At 43.2% G+C, this 17,500-nt stretch overlaps 1 protein-coding gene and 1 long non-coding RNA gene across 7 annotated transcripts in view; one reads left to right on the top strand and one right to left on the bottom strand.

Moving 5' to 3' along the window:
* The window catches only part of LOC135097079 (uncharacterized), a 33,719-nt gene extending 17,704 nt beyond the window's left edge, over positions 1-16,015 (bottom strand). The window contains exons 1-3 of one of the 5 annotated variants that reach the window (XM_063998843.1): positions 13,742-15,054; positions 10,852-10,895; positions 2,705-4,425 (exon numbers count right to left, since the gene is read on the bottom strand). In XM_063998843.1, the coding sequence (XP_063854913.1) occupies positions 4,112-4,425; positions 10,852-10,895; positions 13,742-13,881 (498 nt within the window). In that variant the 5' untranslated portion in view covers positions 13,882-15,054 and the 3' untranslated portion in view covers positions 2,705-4,111. Of the gene's footprint in view, positions 1-2,704; positions 4,426-10,851; positions 10,896-13,741; positions 15,055-15,871 lie in introns of those variants that run through there. The other 4 variants (XR_010265365.1, XR_010265366.1, XR_010265367.1 and 1 more) reach the window with 4 other exon arrangements.
* Positions 16,016-16,222: 207 nt separating this feature from the next.
* The window catches only part of LOC135097083 (uncharacterized), a 43,223-nt gene continuing 41,945 nt past the window's right edge, over positions 16,223-17,500 (top strand). The window contains exon 1 of one of the 2 annotated variants that reach the window (XR_010265369.1): positions 16,223-16,380. This is a non-coding gene — a long non-coding RNA (uncharacterized LOC135097083). The remainder of the gene's footprint in view (positions 16,381-17,500) is intronic. The other variant, XR_010265368.1, reaches the window with a different exon arrangement.

Below are 17,500 nucleotides of genomic sequence, written 5' to 3'. Positions count from 1 at the left end.
GGAGGCAGGAAGGAAGGGAAGAAGGCGAGGAGGAGGAGGAAAATGACTGTTTACCTTTCATTAGGAAACGAGGAGGAGGAGGTAGAGGAGGAGGAGGAGGAGGAGGAGGAGGAGGAGGAGGAGGAGGAGGAGGAGGAGACAAATGTTACAGTTATGATGGTATCCCATTCTTCCTCCTCTTCCTCCTCCTCCTCCTCCTTCTCCTCGTCCTCCTCCACCTTTAAATTATTTACCTAAACTTCAAAATTATTACCGTCATTTTTTAGTAATTACTCTACCACAATAACAAGTAATGGTCATAAAGTAAGAAAGAATTAAAGGTACAGACTCTCTCTCTCTCTCTCTCTCTCTCTCTCTCTCTCTCTCTCTCTCTCTCTCTCTCTCTCTCTCTCTCTCTCTGTGTCTCTGTGAATAATTTTTGAGCAGAGAGAGGTAAAAATAGTTGGTCGACTTGAGTGTGTTACTGGCCTTAATGTTTCACTCAGTGTTTATCGTCTGGCGAAAAGAAGATAAAGTAAATAAAGCAATATATTATGAATTGTAATATATATCAAGGTAATATCTCACACTTGTAATTGAATAGAAATATATGGATGTGATCATGCGAAAAAAAGAGGATAAAATAAAGAAAGAAAACGAAATGTGAAGGTAATTTTTCCTTGTTTGATTTTCTATGTTTTGTATTTTATTATCTCCCCCCCTCTCTCTCTCTCTCTCTCTCTCTCTCTCTCTCTCTCTCTCTCTCTCTCTCTCCCTTGTTCCTTTCTTTGGTTCTTATTATTATGTTTACGTTACTAAATATTACGTTTTCCTTAGTTTTTTTTTTTTTTTTTTCGGTTACCTGCATTTTTGGTGTTTAAAAATGTACATGTATTTTCTGCCTCTTTCACTTTTTCTCTTTAATTAACAAAATATCCATCCTACTCAAACTTTGCCATGCACTTTTTCTTTTTAATTTCCTGCACACGTTTTCTGTACATAATTCATACTTTGCTCATTTGACAATTTTTTATTCTCCATTCCCTCCTACATATTTCATCTTCCTTACTCTGTCCTCCTCCTCCTCCTATTCCAATTTTTATTCTCCATTCCCTCCTACATATTTCATCTTCCTTACTCTGTCCTCCTCCTCCTCCTATTCCAATTTTTATTCTCCATTCCCTCCTACATATTTTATCTGTCCTCCTCCTCCTCCTATTCCTCCTCCTCCATCTTCAACTTCATTACGCCCTCCACACATTCTTCTCCTCGTTCCATCACACCTCTTATCTTCTCCCTCTCGCCAGACACACGTCCTCTTTATTCATTTCACAACACCGTCAACACAATTTGTATAATTCCATGGCAGTTAAGAAATGGAGAAAATAAGAAAATGACTAACTTTAATGAACATAGTTTCTAATGTTTGCTAGAATTATGAGGAAAACACCTTTGGAAAACCTTAATAACCTCCACTACAGCCTGATAAAGATAGTCGAAATAAGAAGGCGAAATGCTTCATAATGCAAACCTCGGCCTGATATCTCTTAGCGAACGAGGAACACAAAGCAAGGTGGATAAGTAAATGTTGACAAAAATGGCAAGAATGAACTCGGGTAATCATCATTGTGGGGTCTAAGAAAATGCCAATGTGACATGGCTTATTGCGCCCAAAGCACCCAGAGATGAATATGATGATGACGATGATGACGATGATGACGATAGCAATACTAACCGTCAAATGTTCGCCCCACACAAGCAGCGCCTTCCATCTCCTCACCTTCCTGTCAGCCAGAATATCTTCCCTCAACTTTCCGTGCCTTCCCTAATCCAAGCTTCCCTGCCGTGTCTGTCTTTCCATCTTATGCATAATATTATTCTCTTCATTTCTCTCCCAGGGCTTATGAGTTTTGCCCCACAGCACTCCTGCCGGGCTGCGGGGTTCTGGTCCTTAACTTCAATAAGATACACGTGATGTATTGCCCTCACATTCCCGCTGGCCTTGAGCTGTGTGAAGGTGAAATTTTATATGATCATTCCTCGTTTAATCACACCTGTATTATATTACTGCTATTAATTAAAACAGATAGGTGCAGTATGCTATTTTTATATGCCTAACTACCTTAATCAAATTTGCAAAGGTGTAATTTTAAGTGACTCCTCTTTGCTCGACGAGAGAAGGTATCTTACGAGATAGATATCTTACGACGAGAGAAGGTATCTCGTAAGTATATTAGCCGTATTTCTGTATTACTGTATTATATAACTGTCCTTAACTTCAATAAGACAGGTGTGATGAATTACCAATATATTACCTTTATATGTCTACTCGCCTAAATTAAAAGTGTAAAGGTGTAATTTCTAATGCATCTTAAATCTGTTTCGCCATATTCCATTATTCTATTATATTACTCTCCTTAACTTCAATAGGACAGGTGTCATACATTACCTTTATGAAGCTGCCCATCTTAATTACAACCTGTGCAAGATGTAATTTCAAGTGGTCGTCCTTTGCTTACTGACAGAACACAAACCATCTGTCCTTCCCATCACATTACTATTACAAGCAAGACTATTAATCCTGCAGCCAGACTGAACTTAATCCTTACTGGTAAACTTGCTAGACTTAATGAGAGAAAAAGAGTTTATTACATCAAATGACATTACATCACAGACAAAGAGAGCATTATCTTAAGTCTGTTTCCCCACTAAAGCACTTCTTATGTCCTGGTATTTAATTAACGAGGACAACACAACAACGCACCTGTCTGTACCACCACTTGACTTACACACACAAGAATAACATTAGCTCTCCACTCCTCGTCCAGTATTTCACCATTTTTAATAAAGTTGGTGTATTTAATATCACACCCCTACCTCTCCTGAATTCAAATAATGATCCAGTTTACGGGAACTTTACGTTCTTTCTTTACGAGTTTTCCTTTCATAATTATCAGTAAGGCACAATAACAGCACTAATTCTAACTAACGAGGTGGTCAAGGCAAGATGTGGGAGGTATTTAACTTGTTCCCTCAATACCTGGTTAGATGAAGCCGTCATCCTCACTCATTTCACATTACGGAGACTCATTCAGCATATCAAATCTCTTACAATATTTATCTTTGTATCTGAGAATTCCTTGATTATCTTGTCGTGAAGTGGTGGCGTTGTTTTCTTATTCTCTTTTTGTCTGGTATCGTGTTCTTTATAAACTTCGATCTGTGTTAATAAGAAGGTGAGGGGAGAAGAAGAGCGGAGGGAAGAGGAGAGATGATAAGAGAAACGCACACCTACGTATAACCTTCTAGATTTGTTAATTCCTCTTCCATTTTTTGTACAATTCCTATCCTTAATTTACAGTATCAATAAGACAGATGATAAAAACACTACCACCACCATCACCGCCTCTTACTTACCTGTTATCACATACCATTAAGACTCCATATACTCGTACCCTCTCTCTCTCTCTCTCTCTCTCTCTCTCTCTCTCTCTCTCTCTCTCTCTCTCTCTCTCTCTCTCTCTCTCTCTCTAATGGCTGGTAATTGAGGCCTTTGTTGCATGGATGTGTTTGTGGGAGGTGATATAGTGTGTGTGTGTGTGTGTGTGTGTGTGTGTGTGTGTGTGTGTGTGTGTGTGTGTGTGTGTGCGCGTAAGTATGACGCGCTGTAACTTAATCTCCTTTATAAAGAGGAACTGCACACACTTAAACCGTGAAAACATGAAATCTAACATACTTAGATGGTGCAGAATAATACTTACAAAGTCACGCCATTTCTTACACTGTAAAATATACTTAAACAGAAGAACATACGGTGAAAACAACACGTATAAAAGTAATACAAATACTTCAACTGTAAGGAAAATACGTATATGTTAATGGCAATACTTTTAAACACACACACACACACACACACACACACACACACACACAAAACTTCAAAAAAGCCTTTGATCTTGTTGATCACACTGTTGTCATCAGCAAGGCAGTAAGTCTGGGTCTCCCTCCTAACCTGATAGCGTGGCTAGCCGACTTCCTCACAGGGAGGCGTCAGGCCGTTCGCTATCAGGGCTCTGTCTCTAATTTCCAACAGCTGACATGTGGGGTCCCCCAGGGGACCAAGATGGGTCCTCTATGCTTCCTCCTCCTCATTAACGACGCCCTCACCGACACCCCTCATCGCTGGAAGTATGTGGACGACTGCACCGTGGGCGTCCCAGTTTCCACCAAGAACCAGGACTACTCGCCACTGCAAGCAATTCTGGAGCGACTGCAGACGTGGACGGAAAAGAGCAGGATGACCATCAACCACAGCAAAACTGTGGTGATGCATTGCTGTACCTCCTCTGTACCAGTGCCCCCTCCCCAGCTCACAGTGGGCCCTCACCCCCTCCAGGTGGTCCAATGTGCCAAGCTTCTCGGAGTCACGGTGGACGACCAGCTGACCTGGAAGCAGCATGTCGCCAGCACCGTGAGATCAGCTACCTACAGGCTGTACATGCTGCGCAGACTCAGGTCGCTGGGGACGCCGACAGATGAGTTAAGGGGGTGTACCTTACTTTCATCCTCCCCAAACTCATGTACGCCTCCCCAGCGTGGTCCTCCTCCCTCACACACACTCAACAGCTACAGCTAGAGAGTGTGCAGAAAAGAGAGAGAGAGAGAGAGAGAGAGAGAGAGAGAGAGAGAGAGAGAGAGAGAGAGAGACGCATAGATACACACACGTACACACAAACGAACACTCAGAGACAAACTAAACTAGACAAGACAAAAAAAAAGTAATCAAGATAAACAAACAAACAAAAACCAACAAACAAACACACACACGTAAAAACAAATAGATAAATAGACAAAAAATATTAAAAAAACCCACAAAAATTATAAAAACACCGTCAGTATCAGAGAGAGAGAGAGAGAGAGAGAGAGAGAGAGAGAGAGAGAGAGAGAGAGAGAGAGAGAGAGAGAGAAGAGCGGATCTGGTAAACACGTCGTTGTCAGGAGCGGAGGCGCCTAGAAAATGAGGTGCAAGGTTCTCTCTCTCTCTCTCTCTCTTTCTCTCTCTCTCTCTCTCTCTGCTTCTGAACTAAGCTGGAATCCCTTAAGAGTTTCAGAGTGTTTATGAGGCTGGAGTGTCCCCGCGGCGGATGTACATGGAGGAGGAGGAGGAGGAGTGCAAAGGAATACAAAGGAAGACCAAACAACAAGAGATCTTAATGGCCTTGCAAGACTGTTTAGTAATTACTTCTAACTTGCCACAGAGCAGAGAGGACATCAGGGTGAAGAGACAGAATAGAGAGGAGGAGGAGGAGAAGTAAGAGGAAGGGGGAGAGGTAAGAGGTGTAAGAGGAAGAGGAAGAAGAGGAAGAGGAGAAGTGCAAAGGAATACAAAGGAAGACAAACATCAACAGATCTCGAGGTCCTGACTAAGTTGACTTACGAATACTGGAGGAGACACAGTAGCCTCACACACTGAAGGGAAAGAGGAGGAGGAGGAGGAGGAGGGGGAGGAAGAGGAGGAGGAGGAGGAGGGATGTCTTGAAAAAAGTGTGATTATGGTGATGGGAGAGAGAGAGAGAGAGAGAGAGAGAGAGAGAGAGAGAGAGAGAGAGAGAGAGAGAGAGAGAGAGGTGAAGAAAGGTAGCTCCCTGGGCGTGTTTGGGGTGGTAATGAGGCCTCGGAGTAGTGGTGGTGGTGGTGGTGGTGGTGTGGCTGTAGGGCTCACAAGGAGGAGGAGGAGGAGGAGGAGGAGGAAGAGGGGGCAGGAGGAGGAAGGTGAAGGTTGGAGGGAAGGAGGGAATGAGGGAGGGAGGGAAGAATGGCGGGAGTCCGTGTAATTAATATCCTGGTGGTGGTGGCAGCGCCCCGCCCCAGCCCTCCCGAGGCCTCCCATTGGTCGGGTGCGGCGTCTCCTTCGCCCACCCGCCCGCCACGCCACCCGCACGCCACGCCCCGATAAGGCTCGGAGTGGCGTGTGGCAGCGAGCGGTGGGCGGGGCCGGTGGGCGGTGGCGGGGCGCTGCCTCACCCGCGCGCATCGCTACATTTCCCCCTGAATTTCCCCCTCCGCATCTCCCCCGCCGCCCTCAGGATCAGTACGCCCTGGCAACCACCCTTAGGTCCATCACGTGCCTGTACCGACCCCACACCTGCACACCTGCACGCCTGCACGCACAGTCTCAGGTGAGTGTGCCAGCGTGCGTGTGTTCACCTGAACCTGCCCTCCCACGCGCCCGTTATTTGTCAACATGTGCCTACCCCCGCCCACTCCCGCGTCCGCTCCCGCCCACTCGCCGCCCACTCCCCTCGGGCACTTCTCGCTGTGCTTAAGACTTCCACGGACGAATCAACATATTTATATCACACTCATAATTCCTCTTTCTGTGTGTGTGTGTGTGTGTGTGTGTGTGTGTGTGTGTAGGAGCGGCGACGCGTGTGATGTGCGTTACGTGGTAAATTTAGACAAGTGAAGCTGAGACGTAGTGATGTGGTGTGGTGATGGTGGTGATGGTGGTGGACTCATTTACCTTCATGCCGTAATCATCGCAAAATCGCTTCATTAGAGATAACTTGGAGATCATTCTTTCGCGTGCTGCAGCAAGCAAAACGGTGTATCATCCATCAGTATTAAAACATGCAGCCACTTTAAAAACCCATCGTTCTCACAGTTCTCTTTTATTAATTGAATCAAATCATTAACGTAAAGAACGAACAGTAGGCACGATGTCGGGGAGCCTTGTCGCACTCCCAGCGTGGCCGTGAACACCGCGGTGCCGATAACGCTCTCGGTCACACGGCACATGGCAGCGATAACAGCCACCATCACCACGCCACACCTCAAGCGTTTAAGGATTCGTATTAACGTGTGTCTCGGTACCAGATCGTATACGCAATGTTACAATATGTTGGAGACAGCCACGCCTTTTCTATGCCCCAACTTGTTCACGGTACGGAGTGAGCCACTTCTCGCATAACAATGCGAGACAACAATGAACACTGAACACACGTCGCTGGATGCAAATCATTCCATATTTTTCTATACAATGCAGTGTGTACATTCTATACTTTTATTTTAGACACTCTATACAACAATTTTTAGACTAAGTTATCTTTTCCAAGGCGCCTTTTGCTGTCACTCAAAACAAATGGTTTCAGAGAGGAAATACAAAGCGATTTTTTCTCGTAACCCCTCGTGCAGTGTACGAAATAACACAGGAATGCAGACACCGACACGGAAGCGAGACAGACTGATGCACACTGCGGCACTCAAAGCAAATGGTTTCTAAGAGATAATGTGAAGTGATTTCTTTTTGGCAAGGCACTGCACACTCAACCAAACTATGCACAAACACACGCCTTCATTCAGAATTTAGATCCAGACTGAGATTGTTAACTGACCACAGATTATTAAGGTGTACGTGTAAGTAATATTGCAAATAACAATATGACACACACACACACAGAGAGAGAGAGAGAGAGAGAGAGAGAGAGAGAGAGAGAGAGAGAGAGAGAGAGAGAGAGAGAGAGAGAGAGAGAGAGAGAGAGAGAGAGAGAAGCAGACTGAAACGAACTCTGTGGTACTCGTCTATAATTATGACTCCAATAATGAATAGAATCGAAATTACAGATAAATGCAAACAAATACATGAAAGTGAAACAGACTAAGACAAAGTAAGTGGTATTTATTTATAACAATAACTCTAAAAAAATAATAAAAATCTAAATTGTAAGGTCTGATGTACAGCACTTTAATGCACTTCTGGTCACTGGAAGACGCTGACCAAGGAAATGAATGACACAGGAAGCTTTCCTCATTGTTCATGGATAGAGAACCTGAACTGACCTAGAGGTGAACTGGCTACACAACTTAATGAACTGAATGATGTCTGGGACCTTCCTCACTGCCTGTATCTAGAGAACTTGAACTAGAGATGAACTGGCTACACAACTTAATGAACTGAATGATGAATGGGACTTTTCTGAACTGAATGGTGAATGGGACTTTCCTCACTGCCTGTAGCTAGAGAACTTGAACTAGAGATGAACTGGCTACAGAACTTCATGAACTGAATGATGGATGGGACTTTCCTCACTGCCTGTAGCTAGAGAACTTGAACTAGAGATGAACTGGCTACAGAACTTAATGAACTGAATGATGAATGGGACTTTCCTCACTGTCTGTAGCTAGATAACATGAACTAGAGATGAACTGGCTACAGAACTTCATAACGAGACTTTCCCCACTGCCTGTAGCTAGAGAACTTGACTTAGATATACAGTCATTGCTCTCTCTCTCCCTCCACGCTTTGAAATGCAACAGTACTCACGCAAGGAGTCTGTGAAGGAGAAATTCAGTGTGATGCATTCTGAGTTGCGTCACGCTGTATGAGTGTGTCTCCTGCTTTTTATAGGGCGTGAGTGCGTCAAGGATCGAACTGGTAACAAACGGTGCGCGTGTGGGCGGCAAGAAGGCGTGTGTTGCTAATACTGCCGCGTGGGTATTCAAGGCTCCGTGGCAATGAGGATAACGAGGCTGTTGTTTTGTGCACCAACGTTTGGCAGAAAATTCATGTGTCTTTTAACTTATCGATCATTCAGTGAGTCTCCCAGTGTCTGTTCATCAGTCGATCTATCTATTTATTTATCTATCTATCTATCTATCTACTTACCGACCTACTTATTTATTTATCTATCTACCTACATATCTGCCTATATCACACACACACACACACACACACGCACGCACACACACACACACTGATCCACTGACACGACTAATGCTAAAAAGTCTAAACTTTCTCTCTCTCTCTCTCTCTCTCTCTCTCTCTCTCTCTCTCTCTCTCTCTCTCTCTCTCTCTCTCTCTCTCTGAGGCAGAGGGTGAAGGAATGGGCTTAATGGCATATTTGTAATGTTTATTAGTCCTCAGATTGGGAGGGAGGGAGAGGATTGGGAGGGACGGAGAGGAAAAGGGAGAGGGAGGAAGAGGGAGAGGGGAGGGAGAGGAAGGGAGAGAGGGAGGGAGGGAAGAAACGTGGAAGCAAAGAAGGATGGAGAGAGAGAGAGAGAGAGAGAGAGAGAGAGAGAGAGAGAGAGAGGTAACGGGGGGGTTGGTGGACTCCATTACTTAAGAATGAGTCAATCCACACTAATGGTGAAACAGCGTGATTCTCTCTCTCTCTCTCTCTCTCTCTCTCTCTCTCTCTCTCTCTCTCTCTCTCTCTCTCTCTCTCTCTCTCTCTCTTACCAGCAAACCAGTATTTTCATCCTATTATTATTATTATTATTATTATTATTATTAGTAATATTATCAGTATACCGTGCAGTTTCCGTGGCGGCCGTGGAGCAGCGCGGGCGTGTCGTGGACGAACACAACAGAACACTTGCGTGGAAACAAAGTGTGTGTGTATTTGCGTGCTTCCCCCTACGTCTGTGTGTGCGCACATGTGTGTGTTTCCATGTGCGTGTGTGCGCGGCCTGTAGGTAACACATCTGGCTTGAAAATGTGGACGTGTGCTGGTATGTGTGTGTGTGTGTGTGTGTGTGTGTGTGTGTGTGTGTGTGTGTGTGTGTGTGTGTGGGTTTGCGTGGGTGTGGGTGTGTGTGTTTGCGTGGGTGTGTGTGGGCGTGAGCGTGCGTGCATGTGTGTGGCTGTCACGTGCATGGAAGGCTTTGAAAGGAACGATGAATATTGGTCAGTGACAAACAAAATAACACAACATTGTGGAATTGAAAATAACAAGACGAAGACACAAGAAATAGACAAAAAACAGAATTTCAGAACAACAACAACAACAACAAATAACAATACTGTGAAACTGAAAATAAGGAGGTAAGGAAACAAAGAAAAGAAAAAGCAGATTTTAACAACAACAACATCAATAGCTGAAAAAATACAACAGAACAATGTGGAATAATAATAAAAAAAGATAGAGACAAGAAAATATATAGAAGCGGAATTAAAGCACCATACAAAAAAAAAAAAAAAAATCGTGAAACTTCTTTGAATACAAAATAAAAAAAAAAGTGTTGTGTTTAAAATAAAAAGACAAAAGTGTGCATATGGCTGAAGCAAACGAGAGTCTTACGAGAAACAAAAGGCAATCGTTTCGGGAAAATATGAGTATGATTGAGAATGATTTGAATACAGTTTTACTATATATATATATATATATATATATATATATATATATATATATATATATATATATATACTCGTATATATATATATATATATATATATATATATATGAGAGAAAAGAAAAAATCGTCATGGAAATTAAATACAGTGAAGACACGATGACATAATTATAAGATTGACAAACTTTCAAGTAATCGAGAAAAAACAAAGAAGTAACAGAAGGAATGGAAATAATAATAATAATAATAATAATAATAATAATAATAATAATAATAATAATAATAATAATAATAATGCAGAGAACTAAAACATTGGGAAGAAAGAAGAGGGAAGAAGAATAAGAGCAAGAACACAAGAGAAAGAAAGGGAAGGAAAAAATAACGGAAGAAATAAGAAAAGTAATAATAGAATAAATAAGAAAAGTAGGAAAACGCTCAAAGAAAGGAAAGAGAGCAAACAAACAAACGAACAAACATACTAAAATACACAGACATAGAAAAATAACAAAAAAAATAATTCCGTAAAATACATAAGTAAAAAAAAAAAAAAAACAAGAGAAAAGAAAAACAAATAAAAAGAAAAACAAATCAACAAGCAAGTAAGAAAAGATTACGAGAGAGAGAGAGAGAGAGAGAGAGAGAGAGAGAGAGAGAGAGAGAGAGAGAGAGAGAGAGAGAGAGAGAGAGAGCCCTGACACCACCACCACGATGTACGAGGGACCTGCAGCCTGTACTTACCAGAGAACCCGCTGGACCTGAAGAGGGGCCTGCTGGGGTACAACCTGCAAAACAAGACACAGGGCGAGTACTGCAGGAGGAGGAGGAGAAGGAGGAGGAGGAAGAGGAGGAGGAAGAGGAGGAGGAAAAGGACAGGTTGTAGGTGTAGGTGTGTGTGTGTGTGTGTGTGTGTGTGTGTGTGTGTGTGTGTGTACGCGCGCACTAGATGAAAAGAGAACGGCATACATAGATTCATAAACAAAAAAAGGGGAAGCGAACGATGAAATATTAGTGTATTTTAACTAACTACTCGTTCTTTAAACACTCATTCACCCTACAGGAAAATCTAACCTTTTGTCCTTATGTAACAGAAACGAGATTAAGTGAAAATTAGGCATTAGTAATGGTGGAGATGCAGAGGAGAGGAAAGGAGAGGAGAGCAGTGAGAGAGGAAGGTAGACGGAAGGAAAGGAGAGGATAAGTAGAGAAGGAAAGATACTTAGGAGAAACTGGAGAGAGAGAGGAGAGAGAGAGAGAGGGTAAGAAACTGGAGAGAGAGAGGAGAGAGAGAGAGAGGGTATACGATGGAGAGAGAGGAAGAGGATGCAAAGCAGGGAAGGAAGGAAGGAAGGAAGAGAGGGAAGGAAGGAAGATATGATTTAGAAATAAGGGAAAGATGAGGAAAATTAAAAAAAACCATGGTTGAAAGATGGAATCAAATGGAAAAGCAAGGGGGGAAAAATAGAAAAAAAGAGAGGTAAAAGAAAACAAAAGAAGAATAAAGAAATAAAAGAGGAAAAAATACGTAAAGAGAGATGGAGTATTGAAGGAGATGGAAAAGAAAAGAAGGAAAGAATCAAGAAAGGAAAAGAGATAAATATAAATGAAGAAATGAAGAAAAGGAAGAAGAGAAAGATGAAAACAAAGGGAGAGAATGGGAAATGGGAAAGACAAAAAGACGAGATGCAAAGAGTGACAGGAAATGAAAGGGAAAGGAGAGTTTGCAAAGAAAGTGAGTGAGGGAGAGGGGAAAAGAGACACGAGGGAATCAAGGAAGGAAGAATTAGAGGAAGACCTGAAGTGAATGAGTGAACACCAGACACAAGTAACAATAACAATAAGTAAGAACAAGTAAAAATAACAATAGTATTTCACGTCACCAAAGAAAAATATGGGTGTTATTTGTCACATACTGCTAAAATAACTACTACTGCTGCTCCTCCCCCTCTTCCTCCTACTGCTACTACTATTACTACGTCATACCACCACCATCACCACCACTTACTTCTCCATCCCTCTTCATCACCACTGCTACCACTACCACCCCCACCACCACTAGCTTCCCTCTCCTCTTCCCACCACCGCCACCACCACTACCTTCACCCCTCTTCCCCCCACCACCACCACCACCACCACTAGCACTAACACCCTCCTCCCCTTCCCCCGCTGGCCTGGCACTGAGAGGCGGGTCCACCATGATGGCCTCGCCTCTCAATATGAAGAGTGAGGAGGTGATGAGCCCAGACTAGTCAGCGTGTACCTACAGGTGTGAGAGAGAGAGAGAGAGAGAGAGAGAGAGAGAGAGAGAGAGAGAGAGAGAGAGAGAGAGAGAGAGAGAGAGAGAGATTTCTATTTGTAATAAATTTGGTATTCATAAAAAAAAATCAAAAAGCTCTCTCTCTCTCTCTCTCTCTCTCTCTCTCTCTCTCTCTCTCTCTCTCTCTCTCTCTCATCACTCACCTGCTCGAATCAATTAGCAGCACCTCCCTTAACCTCCCTTCCCCTCCCCTACGCAGGTTACCGGGGCTGGCCAGCTGCGCGGCGGGGGGCATGGACCCCCTCAAGGCCATGGGCCATAACAGGGAAGCTTACATGTGTGTGTGTGTGTGTGTGTGTGTGTGTGTGTGTGTGTGTGAAACGAAGCAGGGATACATACTTTGGTTGAAAATGACACTTTCTCATGATGATGATGATGATCATGATGGTAACAGCAGTAATAGAAGTAGTAGCAATAATAATAATAATAATAATAATAATAATAATACTGCAACTAATAATAATAACAATACTAACAACAACGATAATAAAACAACAACAACTACTACTACTACTACTAATAATAATAGTAGAAGTAGTTGTAGTAGTAGTAGTGTTGCTTTTTTTGGTTTCATGGTTGAGAGAGAGAGAGAGAGAGAGAGAGAGAGAGAGAGAGAGAGAGAGAGAGAGAAAGGAAGGGAAGGAGGAGGAAAAGGGGAGGGAGGGAGAAAACTTGAATTACATCGCTTCGGGAGAGAGAGAGAGAGAGAGAGAGAGAGAGAGAGAGAGAGAGAGAGAGAGAGAGAGAGAGAGAGGGGGGGGATACTATCAATCTTTCTCTCTCCTAGGTTAGAGGGGAAAGATTCACTGATTTACACCCTCGGAACATATTTTCGCGATCATGCTCCTGACTTTTCCTCCCTCCTCTTCCTTCCTCCTTTCCTCCTCCACCCTTCGTTTCCTTCCTCTCCCTCAATAGAGATCTTCCGTCTTTCCCGCTCTCTTGCTCTTTTCTCGCGTGAAGGTGTTCGCGAAAGTTAAGCGCGTCTAAATTAAGCGTGTTGGTGTGGCGACCCTCTCCCCCGCTCTCACTTCTCTCCTCTTCTGCCCCCTCCCCCCGCCACCCACTAGCTAACAAGCTATGGTAACTCTCTTTACGGTGTAAACACCCTTCTGGGTCACAAATCTCGCATGCATGTTTAATTACCTAACTATGACAATTTACGTTGAAATATCACAAAAAACACAACATATATGTAACAGTTCTGGGTGTACCGTAAAGTAAATACAACAGGAGAGAATAACTAGCAACAAAGTACTACACTTTCCTAATATATTCCTAAACCTATCACAAATGTAATAGAGGAACACTCACCAGTCTCTGGCGCTCACAGGAAATAAATCCACAGGTTTCAATCCAACAAGGTGTGTGCGGCTGCTATGCCACAAATAGACTGCCGGCTTGACCTCCCTCCCTGAGCTACCTTCCCTCGGTTTACCGCTCGAGGGATTCATACACAAATGAAACACTCATTAACACTCATTATTCCTAGGTAGTTATCATATGAAACGAGCAAATACTATGAAACAAACAAATATGAAACGAGCAATATACAGAAATAATTTGTATAGTGACCACCATCAAACACCATGTGTTACAGATAGGATTCTCGGGCTTGTGTGTGTCATTGCCAGTTTAGTAGTTTAACAATTTACTGAGAAAGTTTGATGCACTTAAGTTATGATGATACAAGTTTAAAGCGGGGTAAATCAAGATAGCCTATCTTAACCTATACTTAAATATATAGTAATACATTAAAGTACATCGTAGGAAGAGAAGAGGCGATGAAAATATTGATGGATGGAAAGTGGAGGCGATGAAGGCAGTGGGAAAAAATAGACAGAAATAGATAAAAATACAAAAGATAGGAGATAAGAAGAGAAAGTGATGCAAATACTAAAAGGACATAGCAAATAGAAAGCGAAAATAAAATAAAGATACTGAAAGACAGTAAAAGATTGAAAGCGGAAGTGATGGAAATACAGGAAAATAAGAGACAGAAAATGAGTGAGAGACAGAACCCAAACATTATCATTACAGCAAATCCACCTCTGTCACCTTAGACAACATAACAAATCTGACAGAAATTAAACCATACAATCTTTTAGGCAACAAAAATAACATATAACAAACAACACTAGGAACTGAGACTGAACAGCGCAATAGCGGAGAGAGAGAGAGAGAGAGAGAGAGAGAGAGAGAGAGAGAGGTGGGTGGAGGGTCGTGTCCTAACATATCACTGTAATCTTATACCGCCCATAGAATCGCCGCCTCTCTCTCCCCTATTTCCTCCTCCCTTCTCCGTGTTCATCCTCCTTCCTTCTCCCCATTTCCTTCTTCCTCTTTCTTTCATCCGTGATCCTTTTCCTCTTTCTCTTTTACTAATATCATTACTCTTTCCTCCTCTTCCTCCTCCTCCTTCGCGTTTCATTGTTCATCTTTATTTCTTCTCTTTCTCTTCTTCATTTATTGATATCATTCCTCCTTCCTCCCGCCTCCTGCTCCTACTCCTCCTCCTTCTCTTCCTCCTCCTCCTCCTCTTCCTCCAGTACATCTTGGAATCCTTCACTGATACACCTTCTTCTTCTCTTCCTTCTACTTCCCTTCCTCCTCCTCCTCCTCCTCCTCCTCACCGTTCATCTTCGTTCTTTTCATTCCAGGCCCTCATAAAACACCTTGTCTTTATCTCCCCCTCCTCCTCTTCTTCTTCCTTCTTTTCCTCTTCCTCCTCCTCATCATTCTTACACCTCAACATTCGTCATAAACACTTTTTCTCCTCTTCCTTCTTCCTCCTCCTCCTCCTCCCTTTACCCAGATTATGTTCCGCTAACTGCCTAACTCTCTCAGTCAATCAGCGGCCGCCAATTATCCTGTTAGGAAGGAGCCAATGGCGGGAGGCAGTGATTAGGTGGTTAATTGATGTAATGGGGAGGAGGAGGAGGAGGAGGTGTTGATAATGGTGGAAATGGTGATGATGGAGGTGGAAGATAGATAGAGAAGAATAAGAGTGGTGGAGAGAAACAAGATAAAGAAAACGAGGAGGAAGGAAGGAGGAGGAGGAGGTAATGGCGCTGATGGGTCATTAGAGGAGGCAGCAATTAATGGCAGGTTATAATGGCGCGCTTTCATTAATATCTGGTGCATCGCCTTGTGTTCCTTAATTGGATGGTGATGGCGGTGATAGTGGTGGTGATGGTGGTGGTGGCGGAGATAATGGACTGGGAGGCAGGAACAGTGGTGGTGGTGATAGTGGTGATAAGCATGGTGATGGTGATAGTGGTGGTGGTGGTGCGGATATCTGTGAAGAAGGAATGGTGTTGGTGGTAATAGTAATGGTGGTGGTGATGGGTTTTCCTTGTTGGTGTCACTGGTTGAGTGTTGTACTCGTAGCTGTGCTCTCTCTCTCTCTCTCTCTCTCTCTCTCTCTCTCTCTCTGTCACTTACTTATTTCAGCAGACGAGCAACAATGGAGGCAGGCAAAACCCACGATACTTCCACACACAAATCAACAACGCAGAATCCTGTGAGTGGATCTCCTCTAACTGCTTCTCCTTCGTTCCTCTCCCTCCCTGTATTCCTCCGCTGACCCTCCCTTCACTCCTCCCCTCCCTTGGACACGTCACGCCTGCCTGTCACGCAAAGTTGGGTAATCTCTGTGTAATCATGAACATTTCAGTGGAGGTCTAAATCTTTTATTTGTTTGGTAAGTGTGGGTGAAATATTTACAACTGATGTCACTCGTTTATTCACTGAAATATAACACGGAACTAGAAAACTGGTGGAGGGAGGGAGCGCTGGTGGAGGGAGGGTAGAAGGGGAGTGGAGGGTGCAGAGAGTGTAAAGAAGAGCGAGTGTGTAGCAGGGAAAGTACTGGTCTGTGCTGCGTGTGGGAAGTGACTTTAGTGGCGGCGTGAAGGCGAGGACACGAGTGAGGTGCTGGCAGGCTGACTGAGGTGAGTGTGGTGTGGTGAGGTGAGGTGAGGTGATGTGAAGTAACCGTGTACTTCCAGCCAGGCAAGTAAGTAGTGGCGGCCGGTAGGAACAGCTCCAGTTGAAGTTTTCCTACTGAATTATTATCGTCTTTGTCTTGTTTCCTCCTTCTCTGCGTTGTTCTCCTTCTATTTCTTGGTCTTTCATCGTTACGTTCATTCATTTTCATTTCTATAAATAAACAAAATAACTAACTTGCTACCTATATTTTAAAACGATCTCCATCTTGCTCCCTCCCTCCCTCCCTGCTTCCCCGCTCAGCTGTTCAGTGATGACGTCTGCTCACACCGAGTCGCGCAGAGCAGGCTAACCACCTCAATCACTGGTTAACTCTTTCCTTTTCATTATTTCACCCGATCTTTCAACTCGCTTCTTCAATGTTTCAGTGTTTCAGTGCTTCAGACGTCTGAATAAATCACTGTTACATGTATTGCTGTATCTCGGATGTATCTTGAAGGGGGTGACAGGAGTGAGAGGGGAGGAGGGGGCAGGAAGAGGGAAAGGTGAAGGAGGAGGCGTGTTGCAAGGGTCGTGATGCCAGGGACGTGGTGAAGCTGAGCAGGAATCAGTCAGTAAGTGTGAGACGATGAGCACTAAGGCCTGTACTCTGAAACATTTCTGCGCCGCACCTCCACTACACTTAAAAGACTCTAGTTGAAGTCATTCGTGTATATATATATATATATATATATATATATATATATATATATATATATATATATATATATATATATATATATATATATATATTTTTTTTTTTTTTTTTTTTTTTTTTTTTTTTACGGCTCTAGTGACAGGCTAAAAATATTTCAACATTATGAAGAGGAGAAACACTCTTGAGCATGGTTTATTGTTATGAGAATACTGTTAATACTTATCCCTCGGGTTAACAAGCGAGGAGACAAGGGAAGGTAAGGTGTGGAATCCCTGGTGTCTCAGTGTTCCTGCCTGCCTGAGTGAGGGATGTCACGCACCACCTACTGAGAACACCACTTTAGTTTTTTCCTCGCACCATTTAATTTAACTACTCTTTGGGGATTTGTACCTTCAGTGGGCCTTTCTCAGCCTTATTATTACCCTGCG

The sequence above is a fragment of the Scylla paramamosain genome, unplaced genomic scaffold (genome assembly GCF_035594125.1).
Source record: "Scylla paramamosain isolate STU-SP2022 unplaced genomic scaffold, ASM3559412v1 Contig11, whole genome shotgun sequence".
NCBI lineage: Eukaryota > Metazoa > Arthropoda > Malacostraca > Decapoda > Portunidae > Scylla > Scylla paramamosain.
Note: the sequence above shows the minus strand (reverse complement) of the source record. Positions and strands in the feature narration are given on the sequence as shown.